Source organism: Hylaeus anthracinus, unplaced genomic scaffold (genome assembly GCF_026225885.1).
Source record: "Hylaeus anthracinus isolate JK02 unplaced genomic scaffold, UHH_iyHylAnth1.0_haploid 11989, whole genome shotgun sequence".
Taxonomy (NCBI): domain Eukaryota; kingdom Metazoa; phylum Arthropoda; class Insecta; order Hymenoptera; family Colletidae; genus Hylaeus; species Hylaeus anthracinus.
In genome coordinates, this window is record NW_026534337.1 from 14,703,763 (window position 1) to 14,726,247 (window position 22,485).

The 22,485-nt window shown below is 46.0% G+C and overlaps 1 protein-coding gene across 20 annotated transcripts in view; it reads left to right on the forward strand.

Moving 5' to 3' along the window:
- LOC128887465 (MAP7 domain-containing protein 1) overlaps positions 1–22,485 on the forward strand; it is a 322,710-nt gene that overhangs the window by 164,901 nt on the left and 135,324 nt on the right. For 6 of the 20 annotated variants that reach the window (XM_054143370.1, XM_054143375.1, XM_054143384.1 and 3 more), the window contains exon 1: positions 22,030–22,102. The exons of 7 other annotated variants lie outside the window; for them this stretch is intronic. In XM_054143370.1, coding sequence (XP_053999345.1) covers positions 22,045–22,102 — 58 coding nt within the window. In that variant the 5' untranslated portion in view covers positions 22,030–22,044. Of the gene's footprint in view, positions 1–1,448; positions 1,605–2,254; positions 2,328–12,005; positions 12,079–22,029; positions 22,103–22,485 lie in introns of those variants that run through there. 7 more of the 20 variants (XM_054143392.1, XM_054143390.1, XM_054143380.1 and 4 more) reach the window with 5 other exon arrangements.

Genomic DNA, 22,485 nt, shown 5'->3' on the forward strand with positions numbered 1-22,485 from the left:
TCACGCGTCGATGACGCTAAGCATTACGCAAGATGTATTTAGGGAAAGCTGAATAAGAGTTGATGAATCGAACGAGCCGGTCTACGTATCCGAGACACGCGATAATTATAGTCGGCACGACGGGGTAGATGAAGTCGTTTGTATCGTGCTTAAACTTATTTAGAATTAGTTTCCAACTTGTTCGGTTACGACTGATCGGAGCTGATCGTCCCAATTGCGTATTTCATTCGAGTTAACGAAGTAATTTCCTGGCTGGCGATGTCGCGAATTCGTCCAGGTGTCGCGTGTCTCAGAAATAGCAACGAGATTCGTCAACTTTTACGCGCTTCCTGCACGCGTTCTTGACGCATTGCTCGACTAAGTTGTTGGCACGATGCCTGTACAGTGTCGTCACAAGACGTCCCAGGCCATGGTTGAAAAAAAGAGGAGTTTTTCCCATCGTGGACGGAACGCAACCTTCGTACCTCCCGGTGCTCCCTTCGGTGCCCTCTTCAGGTTCGATGCTCGCTAACTAGACACAAATTCCCCGCGCAAAATCGTTGCTCTCGACGTCCTAATTTATCTCCGACTTTCTCCGACGTCTTCGAATCAGGGCTGGGACTACTCGTCGAATTTCACTGTGTTAGGATTGTTCGAGATACTTAATAACGACGATGGTATACGTCCAGAGGAAGAAATCGAGAGAAACTTTTTCGTACGTAGAAGTTTGTGTAAAATATTCGAGTGGTTTCATCCTTGCTTCGAACGGGTTCATTCGATCCGGTCAGGTCTCGTCGAGGCTCGTCTTGTCGGATAAAAAATACGGCTGCTTAAAAGTTTTCACGCTCGATTTACCCGCCCGAGACGTCCGCAGTCTCGACGTACGGGGTTGAAAAAATCGAACAGGCGTTCCGTTCGCCGTAAAAATTCAATTATGTCTGCTGAGTCGCACGACGTAGCAACGAGAGAGTGGGAAACTGTACAAGGTGACCTGCAAATTCGTATAAAAGTTTCGAAAAATAAAAATATATATATAGATAACGTTTTCGTAGTAAATCGCTTAGGGTTAGTGGCCTTCTTCGTCTTGTTGCAGCCCTCGTAATAAGTACGTAACGTTGATCAATCGGCACCTCGCGCATGTGATTCACGGTAGTAAACGTGGCGATGGATGGATCCAACCCCTCCCAGTGGTGGCATGCACGTCTGAGTCACCCCGTGCACGAGGAATCTCAGCTGAAAGAGTAATTTCTGAAAATAAAATTCCGGTCGAACGAGGTTAGACAGTGTAAGCCTCTAGGGCCGCTTAGACGAACCGACGTGCGTCGCGACGGCTGCGTTGGTCCGTTCGCGAGGGCGGAGAAAGGATCGCGAAGGTAAAGGGAGAAACCATGGGTAGAGGGGAGCTCGCGCACGGTGCATCGACTCGAAGAGCGAAAGGGGGTTGATTCATCGCTGAGGCCGCACTCGGCTACACGCAGTCGTAGAACGAATCTCGTTCATCGCGATCCTGGACGAGCGGGACCGGCCAGTTACGCGTCTTCCACGCGAAAGTCAAGGACGCGAGTCGACGGAATTCCGGCTCCCGCATTCTCGAGACACGCGAGACAACACGAGAAAGTCGTTTGGTACGCCGCGCGTTCAATACGGTTTTTGCGTTGTGTTCCTCGGCATTCGAGGGAAGAGGAGACCGCCGTCTTTAATTTCGACTCGAAAAAAGTATCGTCGTGTGTCGTCGTGTAGTAGTGGGCTTTGCGTCGAATAGTTTGACGGTTGCAGAAATGGGCAAAATTTGATTCGAATAGGGCAACGTATGGTTGAAATAATAACAGTGTGATATAGTTCCTCGCCATCGATTGATACAGTGTTTGTAAATCCAGAGCGGTTAATCGATTTCGATAGTTCTTTATGTTTCTATTTGCTGATTCTGTTCGTGATTTTGTTCGTTATTCAAGATCACGATTTAAATAAGGATTTTGCTCATCTCTGGCTGGTTCATTACGTACCAGAAAACCATAGTTCACTGTTCGGGATTCGTGCGAGGAGATCGAATGACAATGTGTGCCTACACGTTATTCTAAGCAGATGATTCACCGTGCATATTGGAAGCGTCTAACTTTCATATTCAATTTGTCCCGGTTACCTTTTTTGGCCGACCGGTCTCTCTCGAGCGAGTCCGTAAATTTCGTTTCCTCTTCCCTCGTGACGTCCAAGCCAGCTGCTTTGATCGACATGTTTTGTTCTACTCAATTTTCAACAATGTTTTGGTGTGAAACAGTTCGTCGAGGCTGGATCGTGAGTACTCAGAATGGTCATCGCGATGCTCGCCGATTACGGGCAACCTGATTTAGGTACGTGGGGCATTGTTATATATAATAGATTACCGTTTATTCCCGATTGCGTTATCGCGTCGATAAGAATTGATGGAAATGTTTACAGGTTATTTTAAAGTCGAAACAAACGTGTAATCTATGTGCTGGGTGATGTAACCGTGTCGAACAATAGGAAATATGAAATTATGATAAAACTGAAATTTTTTGTTAGATATAATTTCAAGGTATTTTGCGAGGTGTGAGAGTGCACACGGTGAAAACACGTTTCTCCTATCGCGATGTGCTCCGATGCATATAGACTCCACTATACTATGTTCTAATTATAAATTTTCTGAAAGTTTCTTCGGTAATGAACAAAAACCCGTGAAATTTGTGGAAGGCTCTATTTACACTTCGTCCAACAAAAAATTCTCAAAGATGACCCACTTTTCGAAGAGCTAAAGTGACAAGACCGCTTGATGCAACGAGCGCTGTAAAAAAAAATTTAACGTTTCGCGTTCTAGGAACGTTATTACCGGAGTAACTCTGCAAAGTGGTATCGATCGTCCTCTAGTTTTCGCAACTCTTTTGTCTCCGCGCTCTCTCGCTTTCGAGGAAAATTGTTGAGGTCGTGAAACCTGGTTTAGACACGACTACGTCAAAACGGTGGATCGTTTCCTCGAATTCGGTCGCGATAAAATTACAACAGCCAAGTTAAACGTTCCCGAACCAAACGGGACACTCTGATTCACGAGGCAGGGTCGCCGTTATTTACGACAAGACCACAAGAGAATCTGCAATTTCGCGACGATCAACCGGTCCGCCGGATTATCCCGTTAAATTGCACAGAACCAAAATTTTATTCCGAATACGAAGTTGTTTCTCTTTCGAGGTCGTTATTCGAAACTTCTTCTCGACTCCAAAAATACTGTTACACGTTTTCCGCTCAAAGTTGACAACTTCTTTCGATAACACGGATATCGCGAGTCCAGCGGCGTTGTTACGATCACGAATCGTTTCCAGGTACAGAGGTTTCACCGGCTGATCGATTTCACGACGAAATTCGCTATCTCGCATTAAGAAACTGCTTTCGCGTCGGACAAAGGCCCGAACGGTTGTACGCGGTTGTCTCCTTGATGTTATCGTGCTTTTTAAGGCGAGGCGAAGGCGATTTCCTTCGCCGTCGAGAAGCGTGTGTATCGCTTCCGCAGCTTTCACGACAGGTTGCAAATGCGCCGAGTGCATTTGACGCGAAATTCTGTGGAAGGAATGCCGATGGTAATAGCCTCGCGAACCTACCGATACCGCCACGGTTTCGTCGTGTCTTTGCCGTCACGTGTTTAAGGTCACTGCAACACTGTATAATTCTAAGATTACCAAGAAAAAGCAGTCAAATGTTTGACAGACTCAACGATCCACCTGAAGTAACATATAATCAGGTTTTGTCGGCGTAAAATGAGTTGACACGTATTTCGGATTTTCTATTTTTTTCATAAAATGTATTAGTCAGAGGTATTAACCAAGTGTCGCTCGCAGGTTGTCTGGCGAGATAAGTGAATCACGGGTCTGGCTCGTTGCCCCGATTCGTGGTCGTGGCGACGCCTCTCGCGGATGACTCTTAATCCAGCTGGTTGATTGTTCGAAGGCGTCGCACGTGCCCCGGTCGATGAGTGACGCATGCAACGCACGCTCGTAAACCATGGCCTAGGTCAATAACAGAAACCGTATTGCACGTATTAAAAACGGGTACGCAGACGTTTGCTCTGCCACCCTTGTTCCCTTGTGCGTCGTTTGCTAAGCGGGAGACATTTGCGTCGAACGCACGCGCTCTCGTATTTACTTACCAACTATTGTTCTAGCAGCTTTTCGTTGCAACGCAACTGGCGCTTACTTTCCGTCTTAGACGGAGCATGTTACTTAGTAGCTCGGTGCAAATTCGGTCAAAGAGGTTTACGCCAACGTTTTGCGTTTAGATTTGAAAGCAGAGCCTAATTTATAGCGTCCCGTTGGGCGCTCACGTGTCCCAAAGCTTCGCATCCGGGCTCGACGTGCGTTCGTGGAATAGGGTCCGAGGGAAAGGACAAATATTTGCTCTCAAACTGTCACCGTTAGGGGTACCTCTATCTCGGGGTACGTAAAATTTGATAAGTGTCGCACGGGAACGCTGGAAAGTACACGTAACACGGTTAACAAGGAAGGAGCCTCTATTCTCTGTGCGCGCATTGTCGCGCGGCAATTCACGAGGCATTGTTCTCCGCGCTTTTCAGCACGGGCCAGAAAAGTGCAGCTGCCTTTTCCTTTTGAGCGAGCCGTCCGTGTCGGCCGTAGATTTCGCGAGATCACAAACTGCAGTGTCGAAACACCTTGATGCTTTGAAACGTTCACTGTAATTCGCCTCCTAAATCTCCCGTCCTAGACTCGCCTTTCTATAATATTCGCCCACTCCCCACTAACGAAATCTCTGCTAATTAGCTTTTTACTCGCCACGTCGATACCTCGAGCAACAAAAATGAACACACCTATACAATCGTGAAAAGGATCAAATTTCACGAATAATCGCGCATATTTCTTAGTTCTTGTCACGCATTCGTATCGAAATGGATTGACGGGTGAAGTGTTAACAGTGTCTCGAGTTAGCGGCGGCCAGGTGAAAGGTCGATTTAAACGGTTGTCTTTCCCTCGAAATTGCACCGTAGCCGCGGTTACGACACGCTATCGCTCTCTGTCTCCCCGAGTCGCGGTGAGGCAATTAACAAGCCCCGAATAATTGCGCCACGGTCTTTTCCGTTCAACCAGGGATCGGTTAGACGACCGCTTCGATCGTGATCGATGCTCTCGATCATTGGTTTCCGGCTCGATTGACGGTTACAAGTGGTCGCGTTAATCGGTTATTCCATGGCTCCGGCGATTGGTCCGAGCCGCGCGTCACTCGATCCAGGCGTTAATTAGATTTGCATAACTGGCAACAAGCCGAAACGCAGAAACGATTGTCGGCGCGGCGCGACGCAGGTGATGCTTGGCAGGTCGATTATTATCCGGTATACCTTGTGGCTCGCGAGCGTACAGTACGCGCGTTCCGAGTCGTAATCACCAGCCGCGGCAGCGTATAATTGAATATTAGAAACGTGTATCCGTGGATCGTGCGAGCCGTATTAAACGAGTTTTTACCATTGGAACGAGTCGGAGCGACCGAGAAAGGCTACCGGGTGCGTTATGCAATTATTACCGCACTCTCGTGCCGCGAATTTCGCTATTCTCGGAGAGACGACACCGGCAAAATGAAATTTCCGGTTCTACAAGGTTTTCGAAAGGGGTTCAAGACCTTGCAGGCGTTGATACCGATAAGCAACTCTTGTGCAAGTCAATTCATTCCACTGTTATGCACGAAATATTCGTACCAAAGACTCGTACAGTTAAGCTACCTATCCACAGACTCCAAATTAAGTACACGTGGTCAGTGGTTCGTCCCAGCATTCGACAACACCCGGTAGACCAGTTGGAACGCGAGTCGACGCAACGAAATTCCATTCGCGTTATTTATCCGTGAACACCGTCCGTCCAAATGGTTCGCGGGACTCGCGATTGGTGCGCGTTTGATCCACGGTTTAATTACAATTGCCCAACCAGCGTTTCTCTTGTGAACGCTATGCCGAGACGCAGGGAACAAACGAGGGAAATTCTGAGCGCGGGAACGGCCGGCCTTCGACGAGTTTTTGATAATAAATCATTTTTCCGAAGCGCAACCTCCCGGCATCCCGTTGCGTGGCGGGTCGTCGAATCGCGTTACGCGGTTGACCTATTCGCACAGCTATTTGCGTGGAACGCGCAACAAATTGCTGCGCCTCTCTCGTTAGGAGCTGGCTAATTCGCTGCGCGTACGCCCGCTCATTTGCCTGTGTATTTTTTTACGTTGCGTCATCTCGCGCACGAACGTCGACTTCGCGTGATCCGTGACATCGAACGCGACCGACACGAAACGCGCTCGAATGTACGACATTTTTTTTTTTCTTACGTACAATTCGCAAGTTTTTTTACGGTATGAAAAATTTTACGTGAGACGCGTTCATTCCGCTGGTTTCCAAGCGCGAAACGCGTACTTGCACGTACAACTCCAATACAATGGTGTTACATCGAAAAATGGCGTTGATACCATCGGTAGAATTTCGATTCGAAAAGATTTTCGCACGGGGATACCGGTCACGCTTGTTATTTGAACGGTTTTCGCCGTTCCTTTGGGTTAGGGTTATCGGTTAGGCTCCTATCAATAATACGTAACACGATAGAAAGTTCCTCGGCGTGGCGTTATTAATTCGTAATTGTGTTTTCTCACGTCCCATTTGGGCGGGTCGTAGCTTTCTAGGATTAGCGATAGGTGTGATTAGGTCTTATCAGGTGCGATCATCCGGGATGATGCTCAAGCATCAAGCACGCGGACTTCGAGCCTAGTGAAACTCGTTTTACCGAACAAAGTGGGATAATTAGATGTTTCGTGATTTTAGAAGTAAATACGAGGACTTTGAGTTTTGCACTTTCCATGACACGAAACAGGTTTCCTTAGATCTGCGTTACGCTGCATTGGAATTTGTAATTTTATGATCGCTCTCGTTAATCCATCATCTTCCGCTCTCGCTCGCTTATGTATGACGTTGATCTTTTTATTATCCGATGCATTCGACATACAATTTTTTTTTAAGCGAACCATGTCGCGAAAGAACTTTCGTCGAAACCGCGTCGTTTCAGTCGGAAGTTTTCCATCGCTTACCTTATCTTTATACTTCCTCGTTACGCTTTGTTTTGACTGTTGGTATCTGTAATAACTCCATGTTTCTTATCAATTTCAGGTAAGCAGCAATTTCACGATAGTACGCGTGTGTTTTCGAGCCTAAGTCAGATATCTCTGCGGGCGGTAAGTTTAGTAAGTTATGGTTATCTGTATTGGTTACTGCTTCCATTATGTTCCGCAACGCGCGATGCGATTGGCGTACTTTGCTAATTAAACCTTCGTCCCAGCCCGGTTGTTTTTACGTTTGTTTTTACGTTTGTTTATACGTGAAGCCATGCTGCGCGAAGAAAACTAATGTAATTATCGCGGCGATCCGAGCTAAGTGATCTTGACTCGTATGCATGCAGGATTCTAGCAACCACCTACCGATGATTCGAACGATAAGAACAGCCCCCGGACGTGCTAATCCTTCGTTAGCCTGCGTCTCTTCTTGGTTACCGGAATTGGACCCGTATGCTACTCGTTTTCCTCATTGGGTTCCGTGTTACACCGAACATGAACGATACATCATTGGATTTGTTGCTTAGTTTTTATAAGACATTCTAACAGGTCGGGAATAGATTTCCAACCATTTTATGTTGATAGCAATTCGTGGAGTACGTTACCAAACATCGTTTAGAATTCTGGGCAAAATCCTCATCTGGATACAAGTATAGAGTAACGGAAAATTGGTAATTTATCATCTGTTATTAGTTAATCAAAAGTTTCCTCACCTCCGGGGACGTTTCACGGAAATTAATTCCGCGCGGACCAGGATAGCCAGATTAATAACCGATAAGAGCGCGAGGGGTTAACGAACGCGATTTCCAAGCATCGCTCTGCGGTTTCTCGAGGTCGTAGGATACAGACGGGATCAATAGACGTGTGACAGTGCGTACGGATTGAAAGAGAAGGCTCGAGTCTCGGGATAGTTTCTCACGATAGGTGGGTCAACCGAAGGTGTGCGTTCGTATCGACGATCACAGAATCCGTGCCATGGAAAACGGTACTGCGAAACCTGTTATCTCGGCCAATAATTCCGCGCGATTATATTCGACCGGATTAATCGTATCGTGTGTTTATAATGCCGTATGTCGATCGTCGGCGTCTAAACACGGCGAAATTGCGTTCGGTCTCCACCGATCGACTGTAGACTGGGAGTGATTGTGAGTTATGGGAAACGAGTATTACCGAATTACCAATAATCGCGAGGGAAAACGGTATTCCAATCAATTTATCCGATTCAATGGCTACGATGGTAATTCACTCGCAAATTAGAACTATTAGACCAGCGTTTCTCATACTTCTCCAGCCGTGGTACACTTTTCGTCTGGTGATACGTTTACGGAACGTTCGCGTTCTTTTGTAGCTGTTTGCGTTGTAAAACAAAACTGAGCTAAACTGGAACCGTGTTTTCCTCGATATTTTTGCGTACGTTCAAGTCGAAATATTTCAAATTATTTATCATCGAATAAAAACCTGAGAAACGCTGCAAACAATTGAACCAGGATACGAAATAGCTTACTCGATTTTATTTCCCGGGAATCGTTCATTTTCGCAGCGACTTTCGCACGAAACCGTAAGAATGCGTAATAATCGCATGGAAAACGACCTTGTTAAAGCAAGTTGCACGGCTACGGAATGGTATTACCCCGCGCAGCAAGCCGTTTCGTCCGCTCATTAGCATCCGCGAGTTAGACGCGTTTAATTATTTCCATTTGGGACGGTTCATGATTTACCGTGACGTTCGCGCGATCACGAGCGCGTGAACGAGAAGAAAACGGTTCTTCGAGGAAAAATGGAAACAAAAAGTGAGGCTCGATCGTCGATGGAATTTTTCGATTTCGTGGCAAAGAGATATTAGGCTTCCACGGAAACGATGAGCTTCCTTAAGCGTGTCCGAATAATTTTCCGACTCGCACACTAGCTAACGATAAGGAACCCCGTTAGATTCCTTTTAATTGCTTGGCAAACTCGCGCCAGAATGGCTTTCGTGCTTTTTCCCTGGGCTAACATTGGACTGTAATTTCGTTTCATAGTCTTGGTGTTACTCTGCTAAGGTCGCATGTTAAATAGCTCTTATCTAACGTCAGTTTCCTCGTGTATCTTTAATTTTACAAAGTCTTTTCTAGGTAGAAATGCATCGTTATACCGTCGTTTACGGCGAACTTTGATAGCGAAAAATATTTTGTATTTAAGCGTAGTTTACCGAACACGTTATCACAGACATTGCTGCCTCGTTCGCGATTACAGTTTCATTAACGATAGGTTGCAATAATTCTTGCCAGGTCAAGAACTAATGAATACCTCGAAAGCAAACGATAACGAGTCCATTGACGCGTTTGCTGTAATTCGCTTGTTACGTTGCATTTCAAGATCACCGATTAAACGTGCATCGATTATAATATCAATAACTCTTCGTCCAATTAGTGACGATTATTAGACGGTGTCCTTGTTGACGGACACGTTCGTGCTATGAAGTTTTTTTTTAAGAACATTTGCATCGATTAACATATGCATAATCGATTGAATTTCTGTTTTTGTTCAAATTCTAAACGAACAGTCTTTTTATCAGTTTACAAAGGTATAACTTTCAGAAGTGCAACGTGTATATGTCGTTATTAATGAGTCAGATGCTGACCTATGATACGTGTATATCACGAATACGACTGCTTTCATTCTTTCCTGCGAGTGCCAACTCTGTGGCAAGCTACCGGTCCAGGTTTTTTCTCGTGTTCGATAATCAGTCAGTTGTCACGTGTTAGATCGGAGACAGGACTCGTAATTTGCAGCACTTTAAGTCTCGTTGAATGCGAACAGTCGATAGCGGACGATGTTGTTTAGGCATGCTAAATCGCAGAACCAGTTCCAACGAATTCGCGAGTGGCCGGTCCGATAATCAGCAAGTGCCGCAGTTAAAACTCTCGTTCTGAACAACGAGGCGACCCATTTTCTGACGTCGATCAGGACTTCGCGAAACCACCCACGTGGCACATCGCCTCGGGGGCTTTCTCCTCGTTGGACTGTTGCGCAATCCTCGTCGCGGATCAAACGCTGACAAACGAGGAAACCTTTGAGAACGTTTCAACGGGAGATCGGCAGCCGTTCGTCCAGGTTGTTCACCTTCGCTCCATTGTGCCTCGCGACATTACTTATTTAGGAACGTTGCACGATCGAATGCAATTAAATTGCAATTTGGAACGCGATTGTGGGAGTTCCGCGCGAAGAGGCTTGCCAACGTCGTTATAAAGGTCCTGACCGCGATACTAGGGATTAGACGTAATGCATGACAAAATATTGTTCACGATTTAGCATCAGTCTTGGATCTAAATTCTAATATATACTCGGGCTAATTTTAAGTTAAAGAATCTCTTTTAAATTCCTGAATAGTCGTAATAATCGTAATGCTTTGGTTCATGAATATTCAAATGGTAGGTTCGGAGTTCAGTTCATCTAAAGTCAACAGCTCTTTTCTATATCGATAATGTGAGTTATGTATTCGTGTCTACACTTTGCTTGAGAAGGACGATGCATAATGTATCATACAGTAGATTAGTATTATACTCTATGGTTATCGAACGAATTATTTGCTTAAGCATCATTTTTACCTCGCGAGCCATAGGATAGTAGTTCCCTACCAGGCCATAGTTTGCCAGGACCTGATCTAAACGCTCGATCATCACTGTTGATCGCAAGCATTTTCCACGGGACGGTTGGAACGAATCCATCAGACAGACATTCATCGATAGGGCACTCCAGAGGTCTTGGCTCGCTGAAAGACGCGAGGAAAGGCAGGATGGACGACCTCGCCCACGTTCCATTACCCGATTACATAAACCTGACAGACGTAAACCTTCGTAGAACGCCCGGAACGAGCAAGTTATCCAACCGACCAACGCTGCGACGCGTGGAGGCCAACGATGTTAAATGCAAAGGCCTACTTAACGTCACTTTAGCCAGCTGGGTGTGACTACCTCCGCCGTCGACAGGATCCTTCAATCTATGTAGTCCGACGTCAATGAGCGATATGCTAATTTACGTGATGCACCACTGACCTATGGCTTTTTATTACGATCGTCTCCGTCCTTGTCTTCGTTTAACCCTAAGATAACTCTGGAGTCGTTTGGAACTACTATCGGAAAACTCACGAATTATTGCGCACCAAGAGACATATTTAAGACATACATAAGACATATATAAGACATATATAAAGCTTGTTATGTGATTCAAAGTAATTTCAATTACTAGCAGTAATTGGCTAACGATCCAAGCGTTAATTACTCAACAGCGTTCAGTTCCCTTTCGACTCGCCCGTCCAGTTTACGGGTGGTCTTCGGCGTTACGCGGAGCTTTGTGCATCGACGACGTTGTAGATCGCTTAAAGAAGTAGGAGAAACCCCGCGATCTCGAATATATTATCTCTTGAACTGGGTCATCTTTCCATAATCTCAAAAACAAAAAGATTCTCTGCTACCGACTCCATTTCGATGTCCGCTCTTGTTGGTAGCGGAAATCGTAAAAGCACGCGCCTTATCGGTGATTCGTCTCGAATGCAGCCGAAGAACAACGATCGATGACATAATCGAGCAACCGTTGCATGTCGGAACGCAGTTTCCGTTATCGCGAGGCTGCAGACGTTACCGCGAACTTTCGTAACCGACGATAATTACGCTCCAACTTTCGTGATTTCTGATCGTGACTCATCGGCTATCTCTGCCCGCGATGATTGGAAATACATACCATCTCTCGTCTCGGGCAGCATACGGTCGCTTGATAACTTATCGGAGAAGCGTGTATCGTTAGTTCTTGACTCGGTGTAGCGTCGAGACTCCAGCAAAACCGTGGAATCCATGGTTCGGTTAGGCTCTCGAGATAAGCGAAATCACCGCGAAAAGGAGTCGTGCTCGTACTCGGAGATTGCCGTTTTCGGTGACTGGTCAACGTCGGAAAGGTGAAGGTCGGGAAGTCAAATGGAGTTGTTGAAACGCGTTAACGCTCTCGGCGACCCTGAACATGGAATCCGGCCAGGCAAGTGCGACTCGGGAGCCAATACAGTAGAATCACCCGTCAGGGAATTCGGAGGAACCCGAGGACCAAACAGGGAAATAATGAAATTTTTACAATTGCATAAACAGGAAGAAATATTTATACGTCTCTGACCAGTACAACTTTGCATTTCTATATAAACTGAAAACACAAGTCTTCCTCTCAAGTGCTTCTGCCTCGGGCCACCGACGTAATTCCTTATTCTCTAATGGTGAGAATACTTGGCAGATTTTCGAAGAAATTTCTAACCTTGATAACCGTGGCTTTTCCAATACTAGAAATTGTTGCTATCTTACGGTACTTTTCAATTGGTGAATAATTTACTGCCTCGTTTCTGTAATTAGTTCCACATGGTTCTGCTTTGATGCTATCATTAGGTACGAATGCACATATTGCCAGTTTCGTGCTACATTCGGACGGTCGAAAAACGTTTTAACCGTTGCGGAAGAATCATCTTTCACTGGAAGAACGGGTGCTTGAAGACCATTACTAGACTCCGGGCGCATTTCATGCTCGCGATCGAATGTTTTACATCGCCTTTATTGCATCGTGTCGCGTCCTGAGTAATTGATAATTACAGGAACTTGAAACGACCCGCCCTAGAGCCAAAATTACAAAAGGTTCTCCCTGGTCGTAACAATTCAATCAATGACGGACGATGAAGCGTTGCTTTATCGGCATGTAGTCGGTTAATTCCTGTAACTTACCGTGTAATTGCCGACAATTGCTTTTAAAGGGAGCACGGGTGTATTACGGTTAATTGGAAACTCTCATCGGTTGCCCATGATGGGGCTACGAACGCGTAAAAAGTACGACTCTAGTCGCGCTCCCAGAGTTGCGTAATGACTTAAGGATCTATCTTCATTGGGGTATACTTTGCGAGAAAACGATCATTTTGTAATGTTCGCTACACGAGTAGCGTGTAAGATTCGTCGAGATATGAACTTTAAGAAATACATTGTTCTTTACCGATCTGAGAAAAGACCCCCAGCGTATACAAATTATTCTTCGGGAGGTTATTTCACGCTTCATTCGTCCAAACAAAATTTATTTCCATTCGACGTATGGTACTGACCCAAAAGATTCACGGATGCAACCTATCCGAAGGTGGCATAATTCCGTAACAATTAGCTCCGCGAGAACTCGTAACAGGAGTGTCAGAGTTACGCAAAAACTGGCGCACAGGAGAATCGCAGCGAACAACAGGAGTAGAAGACAATGATGGGACCTCCGTTCGCGACGATGACGTGTACGCGATAAAATGCCACGACTTACATAACCGCGGAAATCGTGCATTATACTTACGTGGCGAGTCGAACAGAGCCGTAGCAGGTAAAGGCTCTCCGTCTGTCCGTCCGGTTCGCCTTTGCTAGGACGGTCGGTGCTCTTCAAGGTCGAGGTGAAGGCCTCTCGTAACCCGTCGTCTCGCCACTCGGTCTAGGTCGTCGGACCGGATGGACGAACCACGTTTTCGCCATGTTGTTTCCCTCTGCAGGGACTCGTTAAATTTCCTTTTACGTTTCGTGAATATACACGCCGCGATCTCTCGACTCCTATGTCAACGTGACAACGATCTACAACTGCTATGTTTAATTTTGATCTTCGAATTCGTCGTCTTCGCTCGTCTTGCAAGTAATTTTAAATTGTTTGGATACTTTTATCATTGCGATATGTTAGTTCTACGATTGCTGCGTTATCGCGTGCTCCGTTTCGTTTTAATTTGAATGTAACAGAGGGATTAAGCTGTTCTCGGTACGAGACTGAGTTTATTCTGCACCGTTTGGTTTTCCTTCCTCGATGCTGATCTCTTTGTCACGATTCCCGAGCCACTCGATCGGTGTCCCTCGTGTACCACCTGACGTATCCGTCACGGTGGTGCCTTGTCCTTACGTGGCTCGAGAAGTACTTGTAACAAAGGTCTCGAGTTCCCAGTAGTCATCGATAATGCATTCTTCCATGGAGGATCGTGTTACGTTCGAGTAGTACATCAAAATTCTACCTGTTCAATCTAAAATATGCTCTTAAATCTTCTCCGTTACGTACCGCTAAGCGAGTCAGCTTACATCGCCACGATTTTAATACAGCTTCGAAACGAACCAAGAGCAGACGACCACAGGCTCGAGACACTTAAATTGTCGCGAAACCAGACAATTGCATCGAGTGCGAATTGTTTCCTCGAACGATCAAGGACTTGCGCGTTAAACGTTTCATTTGTTTAACGGCCCAAGGCGTTCCCATTAAAACGGAATCGGCTAACATTAATCTTCCACCAGCGTTAATTTACGTTACGTCAGCTTCCGCTTGTTCTACTCGCCGCGGTAAACATCTCGGTCTCGTCCTTTCCTTTTTTTCCCCTAATATTTCATGTCGCTCGTCGAACCGAATTATCACCTTTGAATCCTTGTTTGCGAGGAACTAGCAAAGAGCAATTCATTCGCGGTAGAACTCGTGTCCCAGCTGGATCCACGGGATGCGAGTTAGCGTGGAAATGAATATTGAATTATGTCGTATCGCGTGTCGCAAAGAGGAAGGTCCGTCGTGCAATAACTCAACGAGATACAGGTAGTATCCGCGTGTGAACTTGAGAAAATTTCAACGCCACGTTTAGTCGAGAAGAATTCTTTTACGGGAGGTAGCTCAAGATAATCATGCTCCGGGCAAGAAACTTGCTTGGACAAACCAGCCTCTGTGGGCACTGGCGCGACTACCACGGCGTTATTTAGAGGCGATGGCAGTTTGCAGCGATTCAATTCCGCTATCCCAATACGGTGTCGTCGACGATTCATTTTTTCAAGTTTCACATCAACGCGACACAAGCTTGGAGTATTTAATATCGAAGCGTACAGATTCCTGATAGTTCGTTACTCAGAAGATATACGGTTACGCGTATATTTGCTGCTTCTACGATTCTAACACGTTCACGGAAGATGTCAGTTGCCGATAAGGGAGCGTTGAAACGTTCCGAGAAAAGAAAATCCAATAATAATGACCGTTTGGCATTCGCGAGTAGCGGGGAATCGGTATCAAACCCCGTGGAATTTGCGATTCGACAGGTAACAAGCGGCCGATTCGCACGCGACCTTTTCAAACCGTATCTCTTTGAATAATAAATGATTATCGCCGTTATCGGGTAGCATTAAAGGATTATGAAACGCGGCATTAGGCCATGCGTCGATATATCAGTGTGCGGAGAAAGCGTAGTGTTTTTTCGTGGGGGATAGATCGAACCGTCACCTTTCAACGATTAGATCAACGTTTCCCAAAGTGGAGGACTCGAATAATACGTTGTGTTCCCGTTCATTCGTAACGGTTTGCTCGCGAGAGTTTGGTTTCTGCTCTATTTTAAGGAAGTAGACTGTCATAAAGCACGGAGGCCTCTTCGAGTTTTGTCCCTTGGACCGTTCACGCGTATTCGTGCTCGAACGAGGGTCGCACGAATGCATGTTCCCCGGGGGCCACGTATAGAATTTATCGTCGGCCAATGTTCTTTTTTTTTTTTTCTATCGCCCCGAACAATGTTTTCCCGTCCGCGATCAAAACCGGTTGCACGCGTCGGCCACTAGATCACTGTCGGACGTTAAAGCTATTCTTCGAGATTACGAACGATTTAGCCGTCGTTGTTTGTCTTTGTACTTTCACCTCGGTTCGTTACCGTTACCGGTCTCGCGAAAAATCGTTCGCAGGTCGTACAGACGGAACGATATCGAGCGGCGATTATTTTCGCCCAAAAGGAGAATTCCCGCAAGTATGGAGATTGTGCAATTATCGGGGTAAGCAATTCAACGAAAACACCCACTTGCGCGATACCATCGAACTCCGTAATAACGACCATCATAAAACTATATAACCATTACCCACTGTATCAGCGATGACTTAAATATGCCTTCTATTCAATTAAACGGGGAAACTTGTTTGCTCTGCATATCAAATTTTATTCGGTAACTTCGGTCTTCCTTGAGAGATAGATTTTAAACAACAGTTTATTCTTCGTGAAATAGCGAAAGATTCGATAGTAAAATTCACGTGTAGAAACGGATTTCTTTGCTCGTATTTTCTTTCTAAGCGATCAACCCAATGCAACGATCGAGGTTCGCGTGCGAGTATCGAGGTTGCGTCCGTCGATGTTCCACTGCTCCAGTTTTTCATTCCATTGTTTGCGAACGCGAAATATAAGATATTTCGACCAACGAAAGGGGTCGATTAATGGGCTTACTAAATGAATCGAATGGTTGGCAATTACAAGCGTACGTAGCGTGACGATTAAATATAGCTCTGGTTTCATAATGAACTGGTCGAAGCCGTGATACTTCAGCCATTGGGCTCGAGACGTCGGAGAATCGCGCTAGAATAAACGAGATTCCGCGAATCGAGGACGTTTCCGATCGTAACAAACTCCAGTCTGTTGGAGGCTGCGGGTTCCTTTCATCGGTTGCTTAACGGAGGCGTTCGTTCGCTAAATTTTCCAACGACGAGATGCGATCATACCAGTCGTCGCGCAAACGACGATTACTCTTGAATAACTGCGGTTATCGAAATTACCAAGGAGTCCTCGGCGCTTCAGTTCGTCGACTGTCGATGTTTTCTTTCACCCTGAACTTGCTCGTCATAATCCATTCGGATTTGAATTTTTGTAGCGTCAAAGGAACCTCGAGGCTTCCAGTTCCTACGACGAAATCGAAGGAAACGATCGAATGGGCACACAACGAAATTAAGCTCTCTGCTCCATCGTTCATCAGCATCCTATGCTCCATTTCTCTTTCATTGTTGCTAGAGCATCGTGCTCGGAATAGCTCGGTTTATTTTATTGACGTACCAGGTGGCTTTATCGATGGAACCCAGTATAGTCGGCCACATGGTTTCTATTCGAATTCTTCGACTTCTCGTTTACCGAATTACATTCAGAAATTTCTTTGCTGACGTTGTCCAATCGCGACGTATTAATATGCATTCGACACGATGCAAATCTCGAGAATATATGATATACTAACAACATTTTTACATTTGTAATACGTGTACATTTGTATATGTTGCATGTAATACATAAACATTCGTATATATTACATACATTAATACTGTAGCTTCGGTATAATCGAGACAGTGACATCTGTTAGGAGCATACGAAGTCTGATGCACGATTCAGTCAGCCTTGACTAACGATATCTCCATCGATTCATTTTTGACCGGTATCACGTAACGTCGCGATAGTCACTGTCTTCGTACCGTTGAGGAACGCTTTGCAAGCTTTTGGCCATCGACGGAGCGTCTTGTCGAAAGGAATGTAGTCGCGGGGTCAGGTTCTGGAAAGCCCAAGAGCGAAAATAGCGAACAGCCGGCGAGTCGTGTTGCTTTTCCATCGGGGTCTCCCTCGACATTCGTTCCTCGACTGGCTGGCGGCGTCGCGAGTGTAATTCCGTTGCGGAGCGTGTTACCCTGAAACGCGGCTTGGCGCTTTCAAGGTGCACACGCAAGAAACTTAGCTGTTTCTTCAACCCGACTCTTCGAAGTAATCGTCCTCTAACGTTAATAATATAATGAGCCTGTCTTAGAAGCGGCCTGCGTCTTGGATTACCCCAGCGGGCGAGCCGCGATCAAATTAATCTTTTTATCCTCCCAAGTTTACGCTTACCTTTTATTCCTCTCTGCACTCTGACACCGGTGTAACGTACCTGTTTAATCCATGACTGACTTCTCAATTCCAAACATCCGTGTCCGTAAACATTACATCATCCCAGTTTTTGTCTCTTCCAATGACATTTCCTAGATCAGCGTTGATTTTTAAAAAAAAATAGGTTGATGTCGTTATCCCGCGTTTTTTACTCCACGTGATAACATTCTTTACGACAGGCTCGCTCTTAAAACGGTATGCAAATCACGCGTGCATTTGAGAGAACAACGTGACCGAAATCGAACGAAAATCGGGAATTTATTCGAGCTAATAACAGTGTTTTCGACGGCGTTGTTTATTGATCGATCATCTCGATCGTTCAGCACCCGTGAAGGGCTCGAATTGGATCCCTATCGCCGCGAAATAAGACGAGATCCCGAGGCATAGAATAAATCATGTTGGTAAACGACCGTGATCCAAGCAAGGCTTTATCGCGACACCGAGCCCCAGGATCGGAAAAACGCAGCGGTTGGTTGGTAGTCAGCTTGTAACGCGTTGTAACAGTAATGACGATTTACGAACGATAACAACCTCGTCGAACGACTTCTACGGCGAAGCCCCGCGTTCTTTGTCGATTTGACCCACGATCGACACGCGGCTCACATTGTCCATCAAGGCTCTCACGAATAGCGTCGAATGTTTTATTTCCCGTCAATTTGTTCCCTCGTATTTTTTTTTTTTTTGAATCGTTATTATAATGTAACCGATGGGCATGTGTCGACGACCGAAGTCGTTTTCAAGAATATCGATCAATGGTGGACACCTGTCCTCCAATTACATTTTACCTGATCCTTGTGCCACCTCTATGGGTCACGGCTCAAATGGAATTACGACGATCCGAAGTACGTACTCGAAGAGTTTTACGGCAAGATATTATCAGCCCCGCGGCGTACGAATATATTGCACAGCGCGTGCGCGTTTAAATATATTACGTAGCGCGTGTCGCGTTCTTCATCCGCGAGTTCCGCGTGTTTTCGCGCTTGTCGACCGTTTTGCAAACGAGATACCGCAGAAACAGGGACACGGACGTACGCGACTGGACTTTGTTGTAGATCTCGCGCGAGGAACGACAGAATTCCACGACGGAACTATGCAACGCCCGGTATATTTAGCCACCGGTGAACGATCCTCCCGGAATTTTGTTAGATAGCTGGCTTTCGTAACGGCGAACCTGCAGCGTGGATAAGATTACGTCAGGAACCGAATGGTTCTCTTATCGGAGTCACGAGGCATCTTTGCGATTAGCTGCATCATTGATAAGGGCTTTCATTTTTGTTTATTTTGTCTACTAGAAGATAGGTAGAATTTTATCCGAATAGATAACGAATAGAGACTCCGTATACGTGAAAAAGTCTCCGTGTATAATTCAGATTGTACTTTCAACCAAACAAGAGTTCAACAATTCCGTATCTATTATCTTCGCGAGAATTTTGCCCGACTCCGATTCCGCTATCGTTAAGCTTCTCACGACTTCCACGACCTCGCGGAATTTCTGTCTTCTTCGCTGGCCCCTTTTTCCGAGCCACCATGAAAATGGAAACACGAGCACCGCAATTGACGCGCCAGGCCTCTTAACTCAATTAGTCGTCTTCCATCAGCTTTTTCCATCGACCTGGTTGAAGTATTCTTAGAATTCCTGTACTAGCAGTCTCCGCGGAGCAGCACATCCCTTGGAGCAAGTACGCGATCCGTTTCTCGATTATCTTATCGACCACCTAAACCACGACTGCTCAAGTAAATTAATTTTTTTCTTTTTTTGCATAAAAGATCTAGAAAGTCTATGCAGTGCAAACGTTCTCTACGTATATTAACATAGTATTCGCGGTCTCGTTAGCATCGAAGGAAGTAACATTTATGCGTTTCTTATTCTACCATTACAAGACTCCTTTAAGGTGAAAATTATACCAAACACGATCGGATTTGAACGGTTTTAAAATCTGCTGAAACCTGTCCTTCGAGCTACATCAGATTAATCCTAAGCGAGAAGCAACCCGAACATCCTGTCGTATTTATGGGATTGATGAGTATCGAAGGTTCGCGAATCGCTTCTCGAAGATATCGACGCGGCTCGAAGCAGAAGGGAACACGCGTACGAGGATTTTGGCATGGGGATAATTACGTCCAGGTCCAGCGGGCGCAATAAATTAGCCGGACCTTGGACCACGTCCGCGTACCCGTGGAATCCACCGGGATACCGAGGCTTCTGCTTTCTTTATTTTCTTCGTGCGAGGCCCCCGGTCCACTGCAAACCCGTAATTTGCTCGTTTAATCCAGCCGTGCCGCGATCCGACGACCAGAGTCTGCATCCAGCAGCTCCCATACGCTTACCGCGAAGCTGTCCAAATACTCGGAACGCTCGAGCAGCTCGAAATTACCTGGATAAAGTTTGTCCCAAACGTCCCAATTATCGATAAATTTTACCACGACGAGAAGTCGGAACGATAATATAATAATCTGGATTCCACTCTTCGTCTATTTTGTAATTCGAGAAGAAATCGCGGTAGCTGATTCATTTGTGATACCTGTCGTAATATTACTCCGCTTTTGTTGGGTACCAGTTGATTAGATTTTCGTAATGGTAACGAAGCTCGAGAACTTGTTCGTTTTAAGCAACGTACAGAACAGATTGCATTTTATGCCGACGATCGGGCTCGAGGCACAGGTTACGAGGCACGAATACAGTAAAAATAATACGCGTCGCCTTCGTAACCCGAGTAATCGATAACCGAGGGAATCGAGAGTAATGGTACACGGTAGAAGAGAGTAGATCGGATATATAAAAGGACTTTGAAAGGACGCGGGTGCGTTCACCTCGTCTTATTCCTGTCCGGAGCAGTCGGTATCGCGTCCACGTGCTTTTATGGCGTTTCACATCTCGCTGTCCTTATGGTACGTCTCTCCTCGGCCGGGATCTAGTCCTACTCGTCCTACCTTTTTGCTCAACGTTTATTTCTTCCGTTGGTATCGTCTGCGTAACGCCACGTTATTTAAAACAAGTCCGAGTGATCATCGAAACGGAAGGAATTCGGTTGAACACTTGTTCATTAAAATATTGTCATTTTCCTGTGCTCTTTATCAAAGTACTCGCTAACGAACTAAGAACCTCGTGGGATGAGAGTGTGACCTCGCACAAATTACTCGACGTATTCGCCGTAGTCGTCGAAGGAGGATCAATCTCGACATCGCGAGGTCGGATCCATAAATCGATCGATCGATTGCGGTAGCACCGCGCAAAGAGGTCTTCGGGCGTACTTGCGAGGACTCCTGCGTGCGCGCAGATTAGCTTTGAAAGCAAGGTTCGCGCCGAGGTTAACGTCGACTAAGCTCGCGCGATTCTGCCTTCCTCGGGGATTTACGCGCGTACCTAGAATTTCTCGGGCATGGGATAGAAAGCCGTGAAATTGCGATAGAACGACCTCGAACGGAGTTGAACTTTCCAAGCGTTCGCGTTATCGTGAGTCGTGATAGGTACATTAACGCGTTAAGACTGACTTGACTCATCGGTGTGTCTGCTGCCGATTCCTTGAGTGGGTGAGACTAAAATAATCGGTATTTTGTATCTCCCAGCGAGAAACTGGATTAAATAAATGATTTGTAAGCCTTCTTTTTGGAGTCAGGGTTTGGATAGAAGTTCGAAGAACACACTAAATACGAATCGCCATCGAATTAAACGCGTTAAGTAGCCGCGAAACGAGTGGAAACAATAGGAAGCTTCCCGAAGGTATGGAAGAGAATCGATCCCCTACGACTGAGCATGATCTTGTTGACGTCACAAAGATGGCGACAGGCGTGACGTTGAGGAACGTAACCGAGGATAAAGAGTACCAGGTATGGGCCTCAAGATCCTCGTTTTCGTTTCGGAGTCGAGCCATCCTTGGTCAACACCATTCTTCCTGTTCCCATAAGAACTCTCTCTAGATTAAGAAGAAGACTTCAGCCGAATGTTCCACTGTTTGAACAATCGTGGACATATTAATTTACACGTTTCTGTTCGGTTTTCCAATGTTCGTATCATGGGAACGCTGAGAAAAAATAAATGAAAAAAGGAGTCGGATCCGTGTAAACGTAGACAACCACCCCACCGATGTGTTTATCGACCACAGACGCCATTTGCCGGCGCCGTGGTTCGTCGCGACGCCAAGTTCACTGCGCTCCCCCTTGCGAGCGAAACGTCGGACCGATCGTGTGTGCTTCCACGCACAAGCCGCGACACGGTCGCCTCCACGCCTCGTTTCTCGAAAATTCAGCTCTCGTTTTTTCCTTTTCACGACGTTCATCGCGATATGTGGTGTTGTAAGAGGCTCGATGCTTCCGATTGGCCTGTCACCACCATCGTTCGAGGTAAAACGCTCTTCCTTTTTGCACGTCCACGCTTTCTCGGACGCTTCTATCAACTCGGCAAGCCGCATTGTCCGAGGGGCTTTTTCACCAGCGCTTTCCGGCTTCTCTACGCTGTGCGGCCACTTTCTTCTCGACGTCGCGATCGTGACTGAACTTGACCAGGATCGTCTCAACGATCGCACGCTGTGTATATTCTCGGTGCTTTCGTTTTTTAATCGTCCAGTTGCCACGTAAGACGCTGACCTAGAGAGTATCTCGGGTCGATCGTTCTATTTTGCACGTCGCTTTCCGAACGTTTCCGTTTGCCAGCTTTAACGCCTTTCGAGCCAACGTTGGGCAAAATTGTATCTACGATTGTGACAACCGATCGACGATTCGTGAAT